We start from the raw sequence: 15522 nt of genomic DNA, 5'->3' as shown, positions 1-15522 counted from the left end.
TTCTGTCCTATTCTAGAGAATCAAATTTTACCTTTAAAATCTTAGCTTTCACAGGCATGAAGAATTGTATCACTTGTATTTATGCTCAATGTACTGCTATTTATAAAATGTTCTGACATTTCTGTCAAGTGAAAAATACAACGAAAATATTAATTTACCATTAAAGAGTGGCAATGTTATATAATGATCAAGAGTGTCATTTACTAGCTGTTTCCTCATTCAAATTACTTGGTATCTTTTAAAGGCTCGGTTTCCTTATCTATAAAATGAGATTATAATTGTTTAGAATTGTTGTCAGAATTCAGAAAAAAATCAGTCAAAGGACTTGTCTCACTTTGAAAGCACTAAATAAATGATAGGTGTATTAAATAACCAAGACATTCCATGTAGCTGCTTAGACTTTAAAAAGCAATTATAATAAGAATGGCTCTAGAGAGGACAAGCAAAATTCCTGATATAATAACTTGAAGTTCAGTTTAGCTGCCTTTTCTTAACTATGAAAAGATGGATAAGTATCTGCCTTTAGTCATATTTGGTCAAAGTGTTTACTTCGCAGTGACTTTTAAACATTTTGTCTTCAACTAACACACATTAGTCTTCAAATTCTTAGTATTTATTTTAGACAAGTAAAACTTAGTTTCATTTCTTTCCATACTCAGAGGGAGTCCCATAGAGTATTATTAACCACTTGATGTATGCAAATAAGGTTGGCAAGCATGGCACAATTTGAACATTAAACTGATGGTTTTTAAAACCTAGGATGGAGAGCCAGAGACTATAACTATTTTATGCTTGTACATTTTTGGCTTTCAAATTATATAAGCAAACATAGGTCCTTCATTTTTTATCTATACTTACATAGCTTAAATGATACTAAGGTCGTAATTAAAAATGAAATTTAAGTATCCGCTTCTAGTAAAATGTACCATGTCACTTACCAGGTCTGTTTGTTTAAATAGAAATTATATATTTTTGGTAAATATTAGACACTTGCAAAAAATAGTGATTATTTAACATCTTGTATTCAGGCTAATTATATAACACTTTTACCTGGCCTGCATTATAGATGAGGAAACTTGAGGTGCTAAGCAGAGATTTTGTATATTCTAGACCTAAGGAAAACATTTTTCTTAACATGGTAGTATAACATGAATGAGAAAGGAGGATTTGTGGGGAGAATGGTCCTAGAGAATGCAGAACACCTTGCAGCATCTTGTCCTTACTTTGGATGTCTTACTAGGAACTATATTATCTTTCTGTTGAGCTTTATCATTTACTTACCATTTTTGTAATACTTACATGATTTGTATATTTTAGGGACTCTCCTGAGATTTAGACATGCCATAGAATTGACACCTGATAGCTTCATTGACCCGAGAAACCCATTTGCTGAACTAGACTAGTAGAATCTTTTAGAGGAGAGATGATCAGGTTCAACAGCCTGAAAGCAACCCCACTTCACGCATGTACTCTTAGATTTGTGCTCTCATGGTTAGATCCAGATTTGAAACCACCTCTTGGTCTGTATTTGCATCCCTGCTTTTCTTTTTAACTATTATTTAATATTCTATGTAGTCAGTTTAGGTATGTAGCCTTTTTTGTCCTATATATTATTTAGTTATTTGTCCTGTATGTTATTCTATAGCACATAGCAGTAAACTTACTTAACAGTAATAGAAAGATAATAAAATTCTTCCTTTTGAGAGAATTAATTTGTTGAAGAGGACAAGTACGCAAGCCATTTATAAATAGAAAACAGTTTTAATAAATACATGAAATTAGATACAGTATTATATATATCAGTGTGTATACGCACACACACAAAGTTGTACGTACTGAGATAATGCTGAGGTGATTAAAGTGGCTGTTGCATAATTACATCAGTTTTCCTTTAAAATTTGCATTATTCTTTCCTAGCTATTTACCAAAAAAAGTTTCAAATGGTGTAAGATCTTCCTTCTGACTTTTCTGTAAATAATTTTGGTAATTCCTAACTTCCTGAGTACCAAATTGATTAAAATTTGAACTATCTATATAAAGTATACTTTTTATTTCTGTACCTTTCTAAGGGCTCTTCATCCCTGGCCATTTATCTTACTTCCAAAATTTGGAGGAATGAGTATGCTGACTTTTTTGTTCTAAAGATAGAAAGTTTAAGAAAGTTTACTTCTTAAGAACATGAAAAGAATCATTCAACAGCTTAAGAATAAGCGTATGATTTTTGTTTTTGAGAATTTCTATTTCGAAAGGAATAAAGAATTCCAAAGCTCTGCTGTAAAAATCACACCATTTGGTTCTTAGAGTCTAAGTAAACATCTCACTTGGATGAAATGCCAAATTAAAAGGACGCATGTCCCCTCTTGCTGCCATTTGAGAAACCCAGTCAAGATTAGTTTGGTTAGGCCAGAGAGATGATCCCAAAATTTTTAAATGGTTAAAGAGTATATACTTAGATTTGTACTTTAATTTGATGAAGAATTACATAGTGGATCTCATAAACTTTTTGCCACGCATTTAATTTTTAAATGAAACCTAAAAAGTTTGTAGCTAAGCCATTTTTGACACGTTTAATGAAAATATCAAAACAGTTCTTAGCAATACAAAGTTACAATTTTTTTTAATAAAGATTTGTATTCTTATAACTTGGTTAAATAAATATGACCCAGGTTTTCACTTTTGAGCTGAGATCAAGCATGAGAAGGAAATGTCTTAGAAAGTAAAATGTTAGCCTTAACGACTAACATAGGTATTTTAAAATCTCTTCTTATTAAATATAGCTAGTCTCAGTCTAAATATAACTGGGACTCTCTATAGCAGAGGCTAGCAGACTTTTTCCTAAAAAGCGAAAGAGGAAATATTTTAGGCTTTACTGGCCAGGAGGCAAAATGGAGGCTGTTATGTAAGCACTTACATAACCATATAAGATGTAATCATTTATAAAAACCACTGGTCTCTAGTGGTTCATTACAAAAATAGGCAGCTGGTCAGATTTGGCCAAAGAGCTGTAGTTTGCTGATCCCTGCTTTATAGCAGATCAGTCTTAGAGAAGGAAACCAAGCTATAGTATATGGTAAAATTCCTCTGTTGACAGATTATCAAAGTTTGAAACAAATCTGTGAATCACCACGTTAGATCTCCTTTAACTTTGTTTATAGCAGGAACACAGAACAGTAAATGGAAACTAAATTGAAGAAAGAACTAATCAAACATATCTACTTTCTAATATGGTTTAAAAAAATAAAAGTAGTATGTACATCTCTTAGGGATTTTATGTATTGGATTTAGAGACATAAACAGATGCTCTTGGAATGAAAGAAAAGTGGTTTTTTGTTTAGGAGTTTATTGTTTAGATGGTCTTCATGTAAACTGTTTTCAGCACACCAAATCCAACTTCTAGTAAATGATAGGATGGCCTGACAGTTCATCCTCTTGACAAACCCAAGAGGTTTTTACTCTCTAAAAAGAGACAAGAATCTAAGTAAGCTTTATGAAGAAGTTCTCAAATAGTCTTGGATAGTTTTTATAGACTCAGTTAAGATGCTCTAAAAATTTTTTTCTATAAAGATTAAAGATACCACTTTTTAAAAATATGTTTCTTATTTGCATATTCAGTTCTATTTACCTATTTTGGACTATGGAACATGGCCTTCTTTAAAGCCAAAATTCTTTGTATACTGTAAATTTGCTGTCATCTAATGAATCATCATTATAATCACTTTTTCAGTATTTCTAGTGATACAAATTTATTCTTTATTAAAATTGCAGAGAAAAAAATAATCATAGAGAACTGAACTCCTAGGGAGTTAAAAGCTCTGTTATTCTTTACTTGCTTGTTATCCAGTCTTACAGTTAGGACAAATGAATCAGCTCGGGGCTTAATTACTTAGTTGCTAAAGAGCAGCTCAGCCCTGGGAGCTAATGTAGGTGTTCCAGTGGATGGTACTGATAATATGACTCTCTGCAAGTTCCCTGCATTCTGTAACGAGGTTAGGTTCTAATCTTTTTGTAAGATAAAAGGAATTAAGTACAATGTTTTCCTTCCAGTCTATCTTCAGTGAGCTATTTGTCTTTAATTTCCTCATATACATTTAGTTGAATGACATATTCTCACATAATACCCTGAGTCACAAAGGGTAACAAAAGTATTTTAGATTTATATGATAAATGATAAAAGTAGTGGCCTTCATGCTTTAAATATTTGGTTCTTTGAAGTGAAGTCTTTGTGAGTGACTTTAGTTATTGTGTTCCCTTCACTAGATTTAATATCAGAGGAACCACAATAGGTGATAGAATAATGAGGTAATTCAGTATGTTCCTTCATTATTTTACTTTATGATGTATATGCTAGGTCTTCTTTTTTCCACAGCTAACCACTTTTCCTATTAACAGTTAATAATTCTTTGAACTTAACTGAACTCTAAGTGCTAAGCATTATAAATTGGGTTGCTTTTCAGAAACTATATTTAGCTGCATGCACTGCATGGGAATAGAATGAAAAGAAATTTCTTGTGTGCAGATGTAATTGATGTTCACTTCAAGTGTGTCATATGATAAAGTAACTGTAATCTGAAATTGTTGTTTTGTGGTTCGGTTGTGTCCTAATCTTTTGTGATCCCATGGACTGACTGCAGGCTCCTCTGTCCATGGGATTTCCCAGGCAAGAATACTGAAATGGGTTGCCATTTCCTTCTCCAAGGGATCTTCCCAACCCAGGGTTGAAGCCACGTTTCCTGCAGGCGGATCCTTTACTGCTGAGACACCAGGGAAGCCCATAATCTAAAATGATGTACTTTAAATATTAGCTGATACTGATGTGTGACGCTAAGTTACTGCACTGCATTCTTCAAGAAAATATTCAAAGCAAGCAGCTAATATTAACTAATCTGTTGAAGAATGCAATTTGTGTTTTTTAAAACCTCAGTTGGGGTAGCATTTAGCACCTTTTTTGCTTGAAATCAGTAACAAAGATGGACTCGAATCTAAGTCTCTTCATAGGTTTAAAATTCTGATGATTTTTTTTTTTTAAGAAAGGGACTCTCACATGAATAACTTGGTAACTTAGTATCACACATCAAGTGATACCTAGCCCTCAAAGACTTCTGCAGTTTGAAGACTAACAGGGGGATACATTGTAAAATGTTAAAAAGTTTAAGTTTCGGTTCCATTATTCATGTACCCAAAACCTGATTTACTGACGAAATCAACTTGTACTTATTCAGTTCAGTTAAGTCGCTCAGTTGTGTCCGACGCTTTGCAACCCCATGAACTGCAGCACGCCAGGCCTCCCTGTCTATCACCAACTCCTGGAGTTTACCCACTCATGTCCACCCAGTCGGTGATGCCATCCAGGCATCTCATCCTCTGTCATCCCCTTTTTCTCCTGCCTCCAATCCTTCCCAGCATCAGAGTCTTTTCCAGTGAGTCAACTCTTTGCATGAGGTGGCCAAAGTACTAGAGTTTCAGCTTTAGCATCATTTCCTCCAAAGAAATCCCAGGGCTGATCTCTTTCAGAATGGACTGGTTGGATCTCCTTGCAGTCCAAGGGACTCTCAAGAGTCTTCTCTAACACCACAGTTCAAAAGCATCAATTCTTCGGCACTCAGCCTTCTTCACAGTCCAACTCTCACATCAATACATGACCACCTTCGTCGGCAAAGTAATGCCTCTGCTTTTGAATATACTGTCTAGGTTGGTCATAACTTTCCTTCCAAGGAGTAATCGTCTTTTAATTTCATGGCTGCAGTCACCATCTGCAGTGATTTTGGAGCCCAAAAACATAAAGTCTGACACTGTTTCCACTGTTTCCCCATCTATTTCCCATGAAGTGATGGGACCAGATGCCATGATCTTCATTTTCTGAATGTTGAGCTTTAAGCCAACTTTTTTACTCTCCTCTTTCACTTTCATCAAGAGGCTTTTTAGTTCCTCTTCACTTTCTGCCATAAGGGTGGTGTCATCTGGATATCTGAGGTTATTGATATTTCTCCCGGCAATCTTGATTCCAGCTTGTACTCATTAGGTTGTTACAAAAGTAATTGTAGTTTCAAACCAAGAATTTAAATCATTATAACTAAGCTCAAACACATCTTTATTAATCAAAATGGGAACCATTAAACCAAACACATTTTTGCCGATGAGAACTAAGTTTGTTCTTGTAGCATAAAAATTGTGCCTTGGAATTCGACAGACTCTTGTAAAGCATTTTCTGCCACCTGCTGGTTGTGGAAGCATGTTGCCTAGAAAAAGTTGAGCTGCTTGAAGTTGATAGTTGTTTGGTGAGCAGTCAGGTGAATATGGTGGATGAGGCAAAACTTCATAGCCCAGTTTATTCCGCTTTTGAAGCGTTGGTCGTGCATCGTGCAGTCAGGCGTTGCTGTGGAGAAGAACTGGACTGAGTCTGTTGACCAGTGCCGGCTGCAGGCTCTGCAGTTTTCAGTGCATCTCATTGATTTGCTGAGCAGACTTCTCAGATGTAATGATTTTGCAGGGATTCAGAAAGGTGTAGTGGATCAGATTGGCTGTAGACCATCAAACAGCAACCGAGACCTTTTTTTTGGTGCCGGTTTGGATTTGGGAAGTGCTTTGGAGCTGCTTCTTTGTCCAGCCACTCGGCTGGTTGTCACGGGTTGTTGTTTAAAGTCCACTTTTCATCGCATGTCACAGTCTAATCAAGAAATGGTTTGTCATTGTTGCATAGAATAAGAGAAGACACCACTTTAAAAGGACGATTTTTTAAAAATTTTCAGTCACTTACCAAGGCAGCCACTTACCAAGCCTTTTCACCATTCCAGTTTGCTTCAAATGCCTAATGAGTGTAGAATGGTCAGCACTGACTTCTTCAGCAGCTTCTCATGTAGTTTTTAAGAGGATCAACTTTGATGATGCTCTCAATTAGTTGTTGTCAGCTTTCGACAGCTGGCCACTGCAGTCCTCATCTTTGGCTTTCATCTCCTTTGCAAAATTTCTTGAACTACTGCTACTTTGTATTTTGGTTAGCAGTTCCTGGGCCAGATGTGTTGTTGATGTGGCAGGTTATCTCCGCTGCTATATGACATATTTTGAACTTGAATAAAAAAATCGTTTGAATTTGCTTTTTGTCTAACATCATTTCCCTAGTCTAAAATAAATATAAAATCAACAGCAAGTAATAAGTTATTAGCAAAAAAAAAATAAAGTGAGAGATGTTCATTAAAATGACGTGTAACATAACCCTGCAGAAGAATGTATTCCAATATCAAATGGCAAAGTTCAGTAGTGTAAAACCACAATTACTTTTGCACTAACCTAATAATTCTAGTGGCACATGTATGTTATTTATCATATGTTTCTAAAACATAAAACATAATATATAGCGACCATCGGAAATGTAAAATTAGAGTTCCTCTTGGGGAATACAGAATTGATGGAATAAGCCAAAACTATTTTAAGTATATAGAAATCCTTGGTTAAGTCCTATTCTCATGAGGAGCCTCATATAAACATCTCAAAATTATTTTTACTTTTGTATTAGTGTTTCTAGGTTTTAACATAAAATATATATAAATGTAACTTTTTGCAAATTATTCTATTGGTAATTACTACTTTCTAATTATATAATAGTAGAATAGGATTTGTTTCAGGCCTGTTTGGTTTTCTGATTTATAATTTGAATCCTAAGCACTCAATCTGATTTTACAGGGAAGATTGCAACTTAAAAGTACCATGTCACTCTAAAAGCTAAAACATTGGGTGAGAGCACTCTGTGTTATGACTGTTGCCAAGAATTGCTTATACTCCCTACTTCAGCCATATTCAGAGTATCTCCAAATGCAACTCATGTCTCCATATCTTTACTTACTCTGTGCCCCTCTAACTGAAATAATCTATTACCATCATCATCATTATGGCCATTTCATCTTTCAACATGCATCTTAAGCTGCTTTTTTTGAAACTTTCCTTAGCCTATACCTTGCATAATTCCAAGTAGGACTGAACGTTTCTTCTGTATGCCGTTATATGTATTATGCTACCTATAACACTTTATTGCATATGTGTATGTGTATGTTTCCCCGTGTAAGATGTAAGTTCCTTTTAAGGCCAGCATACGACATACATGCATACATAAATGAAAGTTGGCTAAGAAGATTCTCTTTTTATCTAAAATTCTAGCTACTGAATTTTTATTCATATTTCCTTAAATGATCTGGCTTATTTTCTTCCTCTGCTTCCTAAAATGTGAAATAAATGAAAATCTATAAATTACTTTTTTAGGGGTCTGACAGCGTTTGCACACATTTGATTACTTGCTAGAAAGAACTGAGTGTCACTTTTAATCATGGCTACAGTTTATTATGAAGAGGGAAAAACACATCAGAGAGAATCTAGAAGTATCCAGGCACAAGCTTCCAGTGCTCTCCCACCCAGGATGGTCCATACAACGGGCTCCTTTTTCCAGCAGTAAAAGGCATTTGACACTAGTGTAGTGTTTCTGCCCAAAGAAGCCTGCTTAAGACTCAAAATCCACCAGTTTTGTTGGAGGCAAGTCATATAGGCACCCTCTGCACCAAAACCACAACCACCTGACTTCCAGACCCTGAAGGAAAGTAGATGTTCACCATAAATCACATTATTTGTACAGACCATCTTGGCAGCCAGGTACGTCAGGGTTCATTGTCCCAGGCAGGCAGAACAATGGAGGAAACGTTATAAAGTCAAGTTTCCAGGCACCAGCCAAGGGCCAGCCTTGGAAACAGACTCTCTAAAGATAGCAGCATTGGGCCTGCTATCCTTTACTTTTATTTACTGATGCACTTTGAGGCAAAGAATTGAAAGTCTCCCCCACCAACCCACCTCCAAACACACACCACAGACACAAGAGGAGTAGAAACAGCAAGGTACTCTCCAGTAGCTCATCCATGTCTCTTATATCTGGTATCTGTAAAAGATAGTGACTGAGATTCTAATCCAGAGACCTTTCTTATTGGTAACAGTAGACAACCTATAAATAAGGGCTCTAAAACACTTAAAAGTATCATTTTTAAAAAACCCAAGTAGCATCTTTTCCAAGTTTTTATTCATAGACTCATATGGCCATCAAACTTTTTTTTTTTAGTTGATAATTTAAAGGTAAATTTGAGCTTAACTCTGAAAAATCCGAGACTCTAAATTTGGAGGTTCAAGCCAGTGAGGTTTTCTCTCTAAAAACCACTAAGTAAATATGAGAAAAGTGTGTATATAGTAGACTTCATATACTGGTATTTAGAGTGACCATTCAGTGAGACATAAATAAGTGAAATTTAACTTATTTTTTTTGTTATAATATCATTTGCCTAGGAATGTTTCCTTGGCATATACCATAGCAAATTTGGATCTCATGCCAACGTTTTATAGCTGCTCTGAAAATAGAGACATAGAAATGTAGTGTTTGTTACATAAACTCTCCTGTTGCAGAGGACAGCATAGGAGATAGGGACTGAGAATAGTATCTGTGTGTTTATAAAAACCTAATATTTTGATCTTTGAATGGGAAACTCAGTCTCAAGTTTTGTAAGTAAATGCATACTCAGTTTATTTTAAGATGGAAGAATTTAGTTATAAATTAGGAAGATGGAGGTTACTGTTGCCTTAAGCATTCCGATACCCTACAGTGACATCACAAAGTTTGGAAAGTCCTACATTGTCGATACCTCTCTCTGAAACTTATAAACCACATTAGTACAATAAAGCCTGTAAGAAAACCTGCAAAAAGGAAACCATTTTAGCTGTTCTTAATTCATTTTTTATGTATTTATTTGAACACAAACCTGTTATGTGAAAAGCCTCCAAAAATCCCACAACTTGGAAAATGCTTTTCAGATCATTCCAATTTACAATCTACAGTCTACAGTTCAGTTGCTCAGTTGTGTCCGACTCTTTGCCAACCCCATGGACTGCAGCAGCTGTCCATTACCAACTCCTGGAGCTTACTCAAACTCATGTCCATCCAGTCGGTGACGCCATCCAACCATCTCATCCTCTGTTGTCCCCTTCTCCTCCTGCCTTCAATCTTGCCCAGCATCAGGGTCTTTTCCAATGAGTCAGTTCTTGCTTCAGGTGGCCAAAGTGTTGGAGTTTCAGCTTTAGCATCAGGCCTTCCAATGAATATTCAGGATTGATTTCCTTTAGGATGGACTAGTTGGGTCTTCTGGCAGTCCAAGGGAGTCTCAAGAGTCTTCTGAAACACCTTAGTTCAAAAGCATCAATTCTTTGGCACTCTGCTTTCTTTATAGTCCAACTCTCACATCCACACATGACCACTGGAAAAACCATAGCCTTCACTAGGTGGACCTTTGTTGACAAAGTAACGTCTCTGCTTTTTAATATGCTGTCTAGGTTGGTCATAACTTTCCTTCCAAGGAGGAAGCGTCTTTTAATTTCATGGCTGCAATCACCATCTGCAGTGATTTTCAGTTCAGTTCAGTTCAGTCGCTCAGTCGTGTCCGACTCTTTGCGACCCCATGAATCGCAGTACGCCAGGCCTCCCTGTCCATCACCATCTCCCGGAGTTCACTCAGACTTACGTCCATCGAGTCCGTGGTGCCATCCAGCCATCTCATCCTCTGTCGTCCCCTTCTCCTCGTGCCCCCAATCCCTCCCAGCATCAGAGTCTTTTCCAATGAGTCAGTTCTTCGCATGAGGTGGCCAAAGTACTGGAGCTTCAGCTTCAGCATCATTCCTTCCAAAGAAATCCCAGGGCTGATCTCCTTCAGAATGGACTGGTTGGATCTCCTTGCAGTCCAAGGGACTCTCAAGAGTCTTCTCCAACACCACAGTTCAAAAGCATCAATTCTTCGGCACTCAGCCTTCTTCACAGTCCAACTCTCACATCCATACATGACCACTGGAAAAACCATAGCCTTGACTAGATGGACCTTAGTCGGCAAAGTAATGTCTCTGCTTTTGAATATACTGTCTAGGTTGGTCATAACTTTTCTTCCAAGGAGTAAGCATCTTTTAATTTCATGGCTGAAGTCACCATCTGCAGTGATTTTGGAGCCCGAAAAGATAAAGTTTGACACTGTTTCCACTGTTTCCCCATCTATTTGCCATGAAGTGATGGGGCCAGATGCCATGATCTTCGTTTTCTGAATGTTGAGCTTTAAGTCAACTTTTTACTCTCCACTTTCACTTTCATCAAGAGGCTTTTTAGTTCCTCTTCACTTTGTGCCATAAGGGTGGTGTCATCTGCATATCTGAGGTTATTGATATTTCTCCCGGCAATCTTGATTTCAGCTTGTGCTTCTTCCAGCCCAGAGTTTCTCATGATGTACTCTGCATATAAGTTAAATAAGCAGGGTGACAATATGCAGCCTTGATGTACTCCTTTCCCTATTTGGAACCAGTCTGTTATTCCGTGTCCAGTTCTAACTGTTGCTTCCTGACCTGCATACAGGTTTCTCAAGAGGCAAGTCATGTGCTCTGGTATTCCCATCTCTTTCAGAATTTTCCACAGTTTATTGTGATCCACACAGTCAAAGGCTTTGACATAGTCAATAAAGCAGAAATAGATGTTTCTCTGGAACTCTCTTGCTTTTTCCATGATCCAGTGGATGTTTTCAATTCAATCTCTGTTTCCTCTGCCTTTTCTAAAACCAGCTTGAACATCTGGAAGTTCACAGTTCACGTATTGCTGAAGCCTGGCTTGGAGAATTTTGAGCATTACTTTACTAGCGTGTGAGATGAGTGCAATTGTGTGGTAGTTTGAGCATTCTTTGGGATTGGCTTCCTTTGGGATTGGAACGAAAACTGACCTTTTCCAGTCCTGTGGCCACTGCTGAGTTTTCCAAATTTGCTGGCATATCAGTGCAACACTTTCACAGCATCATCTTCCAGGATTTGAAGTAGCTCAACTGGAATTCCATTACCTCCACTAGCTTTGTTCGTAGTGATGCTTTCTAAGGCCCACTTGACTTCACATTCCAGGATGTCTGGCTGTAGGAGAGTGATCACATCATTTTGATTATCTGGGTCATGAAGATCTTTTTTGTATAATTCTTCTATGTAATTTTGCCACCTCTTCTTAATATCTTCTGCTTCTGTTAGGTCCATACCATTTCTGTCCTTTATCGAGCCCATCTTTGCATGAAATGTTCCCTTGGTATCTCTGATTTTCTTGAAGAGATCTCTAGTCTTTCCCATTCTGTTGTTTTCCTCTATTTCTTTGCATTGATCACCGAGGAAGGCTTTCTTATCTCTCCTTGCTATTCTTTGGAACTCTGCATTCAGATGCTTATATCTTTCCTTTTCTCCTTTGCTTTTTGCTTCTCTTCTCTTCACAGGTATTTGTAAGGCCGCCTCAGACAGCCATTTTGCTTTTTTGCATTTTAACTTTGTTATTTGTATACATTTAGCATTCAGCCTTTTTTTCATTAACGTTTAATTTGCAGTCAGAGAACATGGTTGATTTAGACCTATATTTTGAAATTCATAGAAACTGGCCTTGTGGCCTATTATGTTATAAATTTGTAAATGTTTCATGTGTGATTGAAAAGCATGTGACTTTAATTTTTAATGTAGTATTTTATATGTGACCATGATATTATGTTGTTCAGTTGCTATGCCGTGTCCAGCTCTTTGCAGCCCATGTACTGCAGCATGCCAGGCTTCTGTGTCCACTGTCTCCTGGAGTTTGCTCGATATTGTGTTCATTGAATCCAACCATCTCATCCTCTGTTGCCCCCTTCTTCTGCCTTCTATCTTTCCCAGCATCAAGGTCTTTCAAATGAGTCAACTCTTCGCATCAGGTGGTCAAAGTATTGGAGCTTCAGCTTCAACATCAGTCCTTCCAGTGAATATTCAGGGTTGATTGGTTGGATCTCTTTGCTGTCCTAGGAGCTTCAATCATCTTCTTCAGCACTCAGCTTTCTTTATAGTCCAACTCTCATGTCTGTACATGACTGCTGGAAAAACCATGTCGTTGACTGTATGGATCTTTGTCGGCAAGTGATGTCTCTGCTTTTTAATATGCTGTCTAAGTTCATCATATCTTTTCTTCCAAGGAGCACGTGTCTTTTAATTTCATGGCTGCAGTCACCATCTACAATGATTTTGGAGCCCAGGAAAATGAAATCTTGTCACTGTTTCCACATTCCCCCCGTCTGTTTGCCATGAAGTCATGGGACTGAATGCCATGAACTTCGTATTTTGAATGTTGAGTTTTAAGCCAGCTTTTTTCACTTTCCTCTTTCACCTTCATCAAGAGGTTCTTTAGTTCCTCTTCACTTTCTGCTTAAAGTGTTATCATCTGCATTATCTGAGGTTGTTGATATTTCTCCCAGTAATCTTGATTGTAGCTTTGAGTTATCCAGCGCAGCATTTTGCATGATATACTCCGCACATAATTTAGATAAGCAGGGTGACTGTATGCAGTGTTGACATACTCCTTTCCCAGTTTTGAACCAGTTGCATGTTCAGTACTAACTGTTGTTTCTTGTTCTGCATACAGGTTTCTCAGGAGACAGGTAAAGGTGATCTGGTATTCCCATCTCCTTCAGAATTTTCCACAGTTTGTTTTGATCCACCCAGTGAAAGGCTTTAGCATAGTCAATGAAATAGATTGTGTTTTGGAATTCCCTTGCTTTTACTATATTAGTTTCTTTTGTTGGTTGTAAAGAGAAAGATTTGGATATATGAAATCCAGGTTCATTACCAAATATAGTCAGATTAATTATAACTTTTTAAAAGATGGACAAAGATTTGATTTAGTCACCTTGTCTTTCTAAACTTTAATTTCCTCATCTATGAAGTAAAAACAGACCAGATGATATCTGAGATCTCTTCAAGTGTTTATAACCCAGAAGTCTATCTAGCTAATGCAATTTTAATTATTTACTGAGAAAAGCTTGTGAGATGATTAACAACTGTCGCTCTGAACCATTCATATCTGAAAGTGTTCTCATATACTCATTGAGTTTTCAAAAAGTATGTGCAGAGTAAATTTCAATCTACTTTCTTTAGGGTAGAGGGAAAAAGTTAACTTTGGGATGAGGAGAAAATTAGCTCTTTTTATAGATATCATGTAGTACAAATTAATCATTTTACAAGGACTGCTCATTATTATAAATAAAGAGGACTTCCCTGGTGGCTCAGACGGTTAAGCGTCTGTCTACAATGAGGGAGACCCGGGTTCGATCCCTGGGTCAGGAAGATCCCCTGGAGAAGGAAATGGCAATCCACTCCAGTACTATTGGTTGGAAAATCCCATGGACAGAGGAGCCTGGTAGGCTACAGTCCATGGGGTCGCAAAGAGTCGAACACCACGGAGTGACTTTGCTTTCACTTTACTATGATCCAGCAGATGTTGGCAATTTGGTCTCTGGTTCCTCTGCCATTTCTAAATCCAGTTTGTATATCTGCAAGTTTTTGGTTCACGTACTGCTGAAGCCTAGCCTGAAGGATTTTGATCATAATTTTGCTAGCATGTGAAATGAGTGAAATTGTATGGCTATTTGAACACTGTTTGGCATTGCGTTTCTTTGGGACTGAAATGAGAACACTTTTTCCAGACCTGCGGCCACTTCTGACTTAAGGCTCGCCATTAGATTAAGGCTGTTAGTTGTGCTGTTCTAATTATCTCTGTTGTTTGGTGCTCGACGTATAAAACAGAGAGAGAGATGTATTGAAGTCATTATGTCCTTATAGTTCTATCATTTCTTTTTTCAACAAGGTTTGAGGCATTTTATTGGGTGTATATATATTAAATTGTTATTTCTTCCTGGTAAACTGAACTTATTATATATGTAGTAATCCTTTCTACCCTGACATTACTTTTTATATTAGTCTATTTTATCTGATATTAATATAGCTATTCCTTTTTTCATTTGATTTCTATTTGCACGATATCCTTTTGCCTGAAACCCTTTCCTTGTTCTCATACTTTAGGTATGTCTGAAACAGTTTCTTTTTCGCTCTGTCGGTCAATTTAGTCTCTTTAAGTTTATTATTATGGCTATTTTTGGACTTGTTTTCCAGCTTTTTTGGGGAGCAGAGTGGGGCTTCCCTGATAGCTCAGTTGGTAAAGAATCTGCCTGCAATCTGGGAGACCCTGGTTCGATTCCTGGTTTGGGAAGATCCCCTTGGAGAAGGAATAGGTTACCCACTCCAGTATTCTGGCCTGGAGAATTCCATGGACTATATATAGTCCATGGGGTTGCAAAGAATCAGACATGACTGAGAACCTTTCACTTTTCACTTCTCATTTTCCAACTTTTTACTAATAATTTTCCTGTTACACCATTTTTTTTTTAAACTTTCCTGTCATTTTTAGGATTAAGATTTTTATCCTTTTTTTTTTTTTCATTTTTCTGGTTCACTGGGTTGGAAGATATGTAGCCCATCTGTATGATACATGCATGTGTTTTATATGTGGTGCACACATGTGTTATGTATGATGTGTGTGATGTATGTGTGATGGGTGTATATATGTATGCCACACAGCATGTGGGGATATTAGCTCCCTGACCAGGGACTGAACCCAGGCTCTTGACAGTGAAAATGCAGAGTCCT

The 15522-nt window shown here is 37.2% G+C and overlaps 1 protein-coding gene across 6 annotated transcripts in view; it reads left to right on the top strand.

The window, feature by feature from the left end:
- DCAF6 (DDB1 and CUL4 associated factor 6) overlaps nucleotides 1-15522 on the top strand; it is a 184518-nt gene that overhangs the window by 145600 nt on the left and 23396 nt on the right. For 4 of the 6 annotated variants that reach the window (XM_052636548.1, XM_052636546.1, XM_052636545.1 and 1 more), the window contains one exon: nucleotides 4258-4299. The exons of the other annotated variants lie outside the window; for them this stretch is intronic. In XM_052636548.1, coding sequence (XP_052492508.1) covers nucleotides 4258-4299 — 42 coding nt within the window. The remainder of the gene's footprint in view (nucleotides 1-4257; nucleotides 4300-15522) is intronic. 6 annotated transcript variants of the gene reach the window in all.

The sequence above is a fragment of the Budorcas taxicolor genome, chromosome 3 (genome assembly GCF_023091745.1).
Source record: "Budorcas taxicolor isolate Tak-1 chromosome 3, Takin1.1, whole genome shotgun sequence".
NCBI lineage: Eukaryota > Metazoa > Chordata > Mammalia > Artiodactyla > Bovidae > Budorcas > Budorcas taxicolor.
Note: the sequence above shows the minus strand (reverse complement) of the source record. Positions and strands in the feature narration are given on the sequence as shown.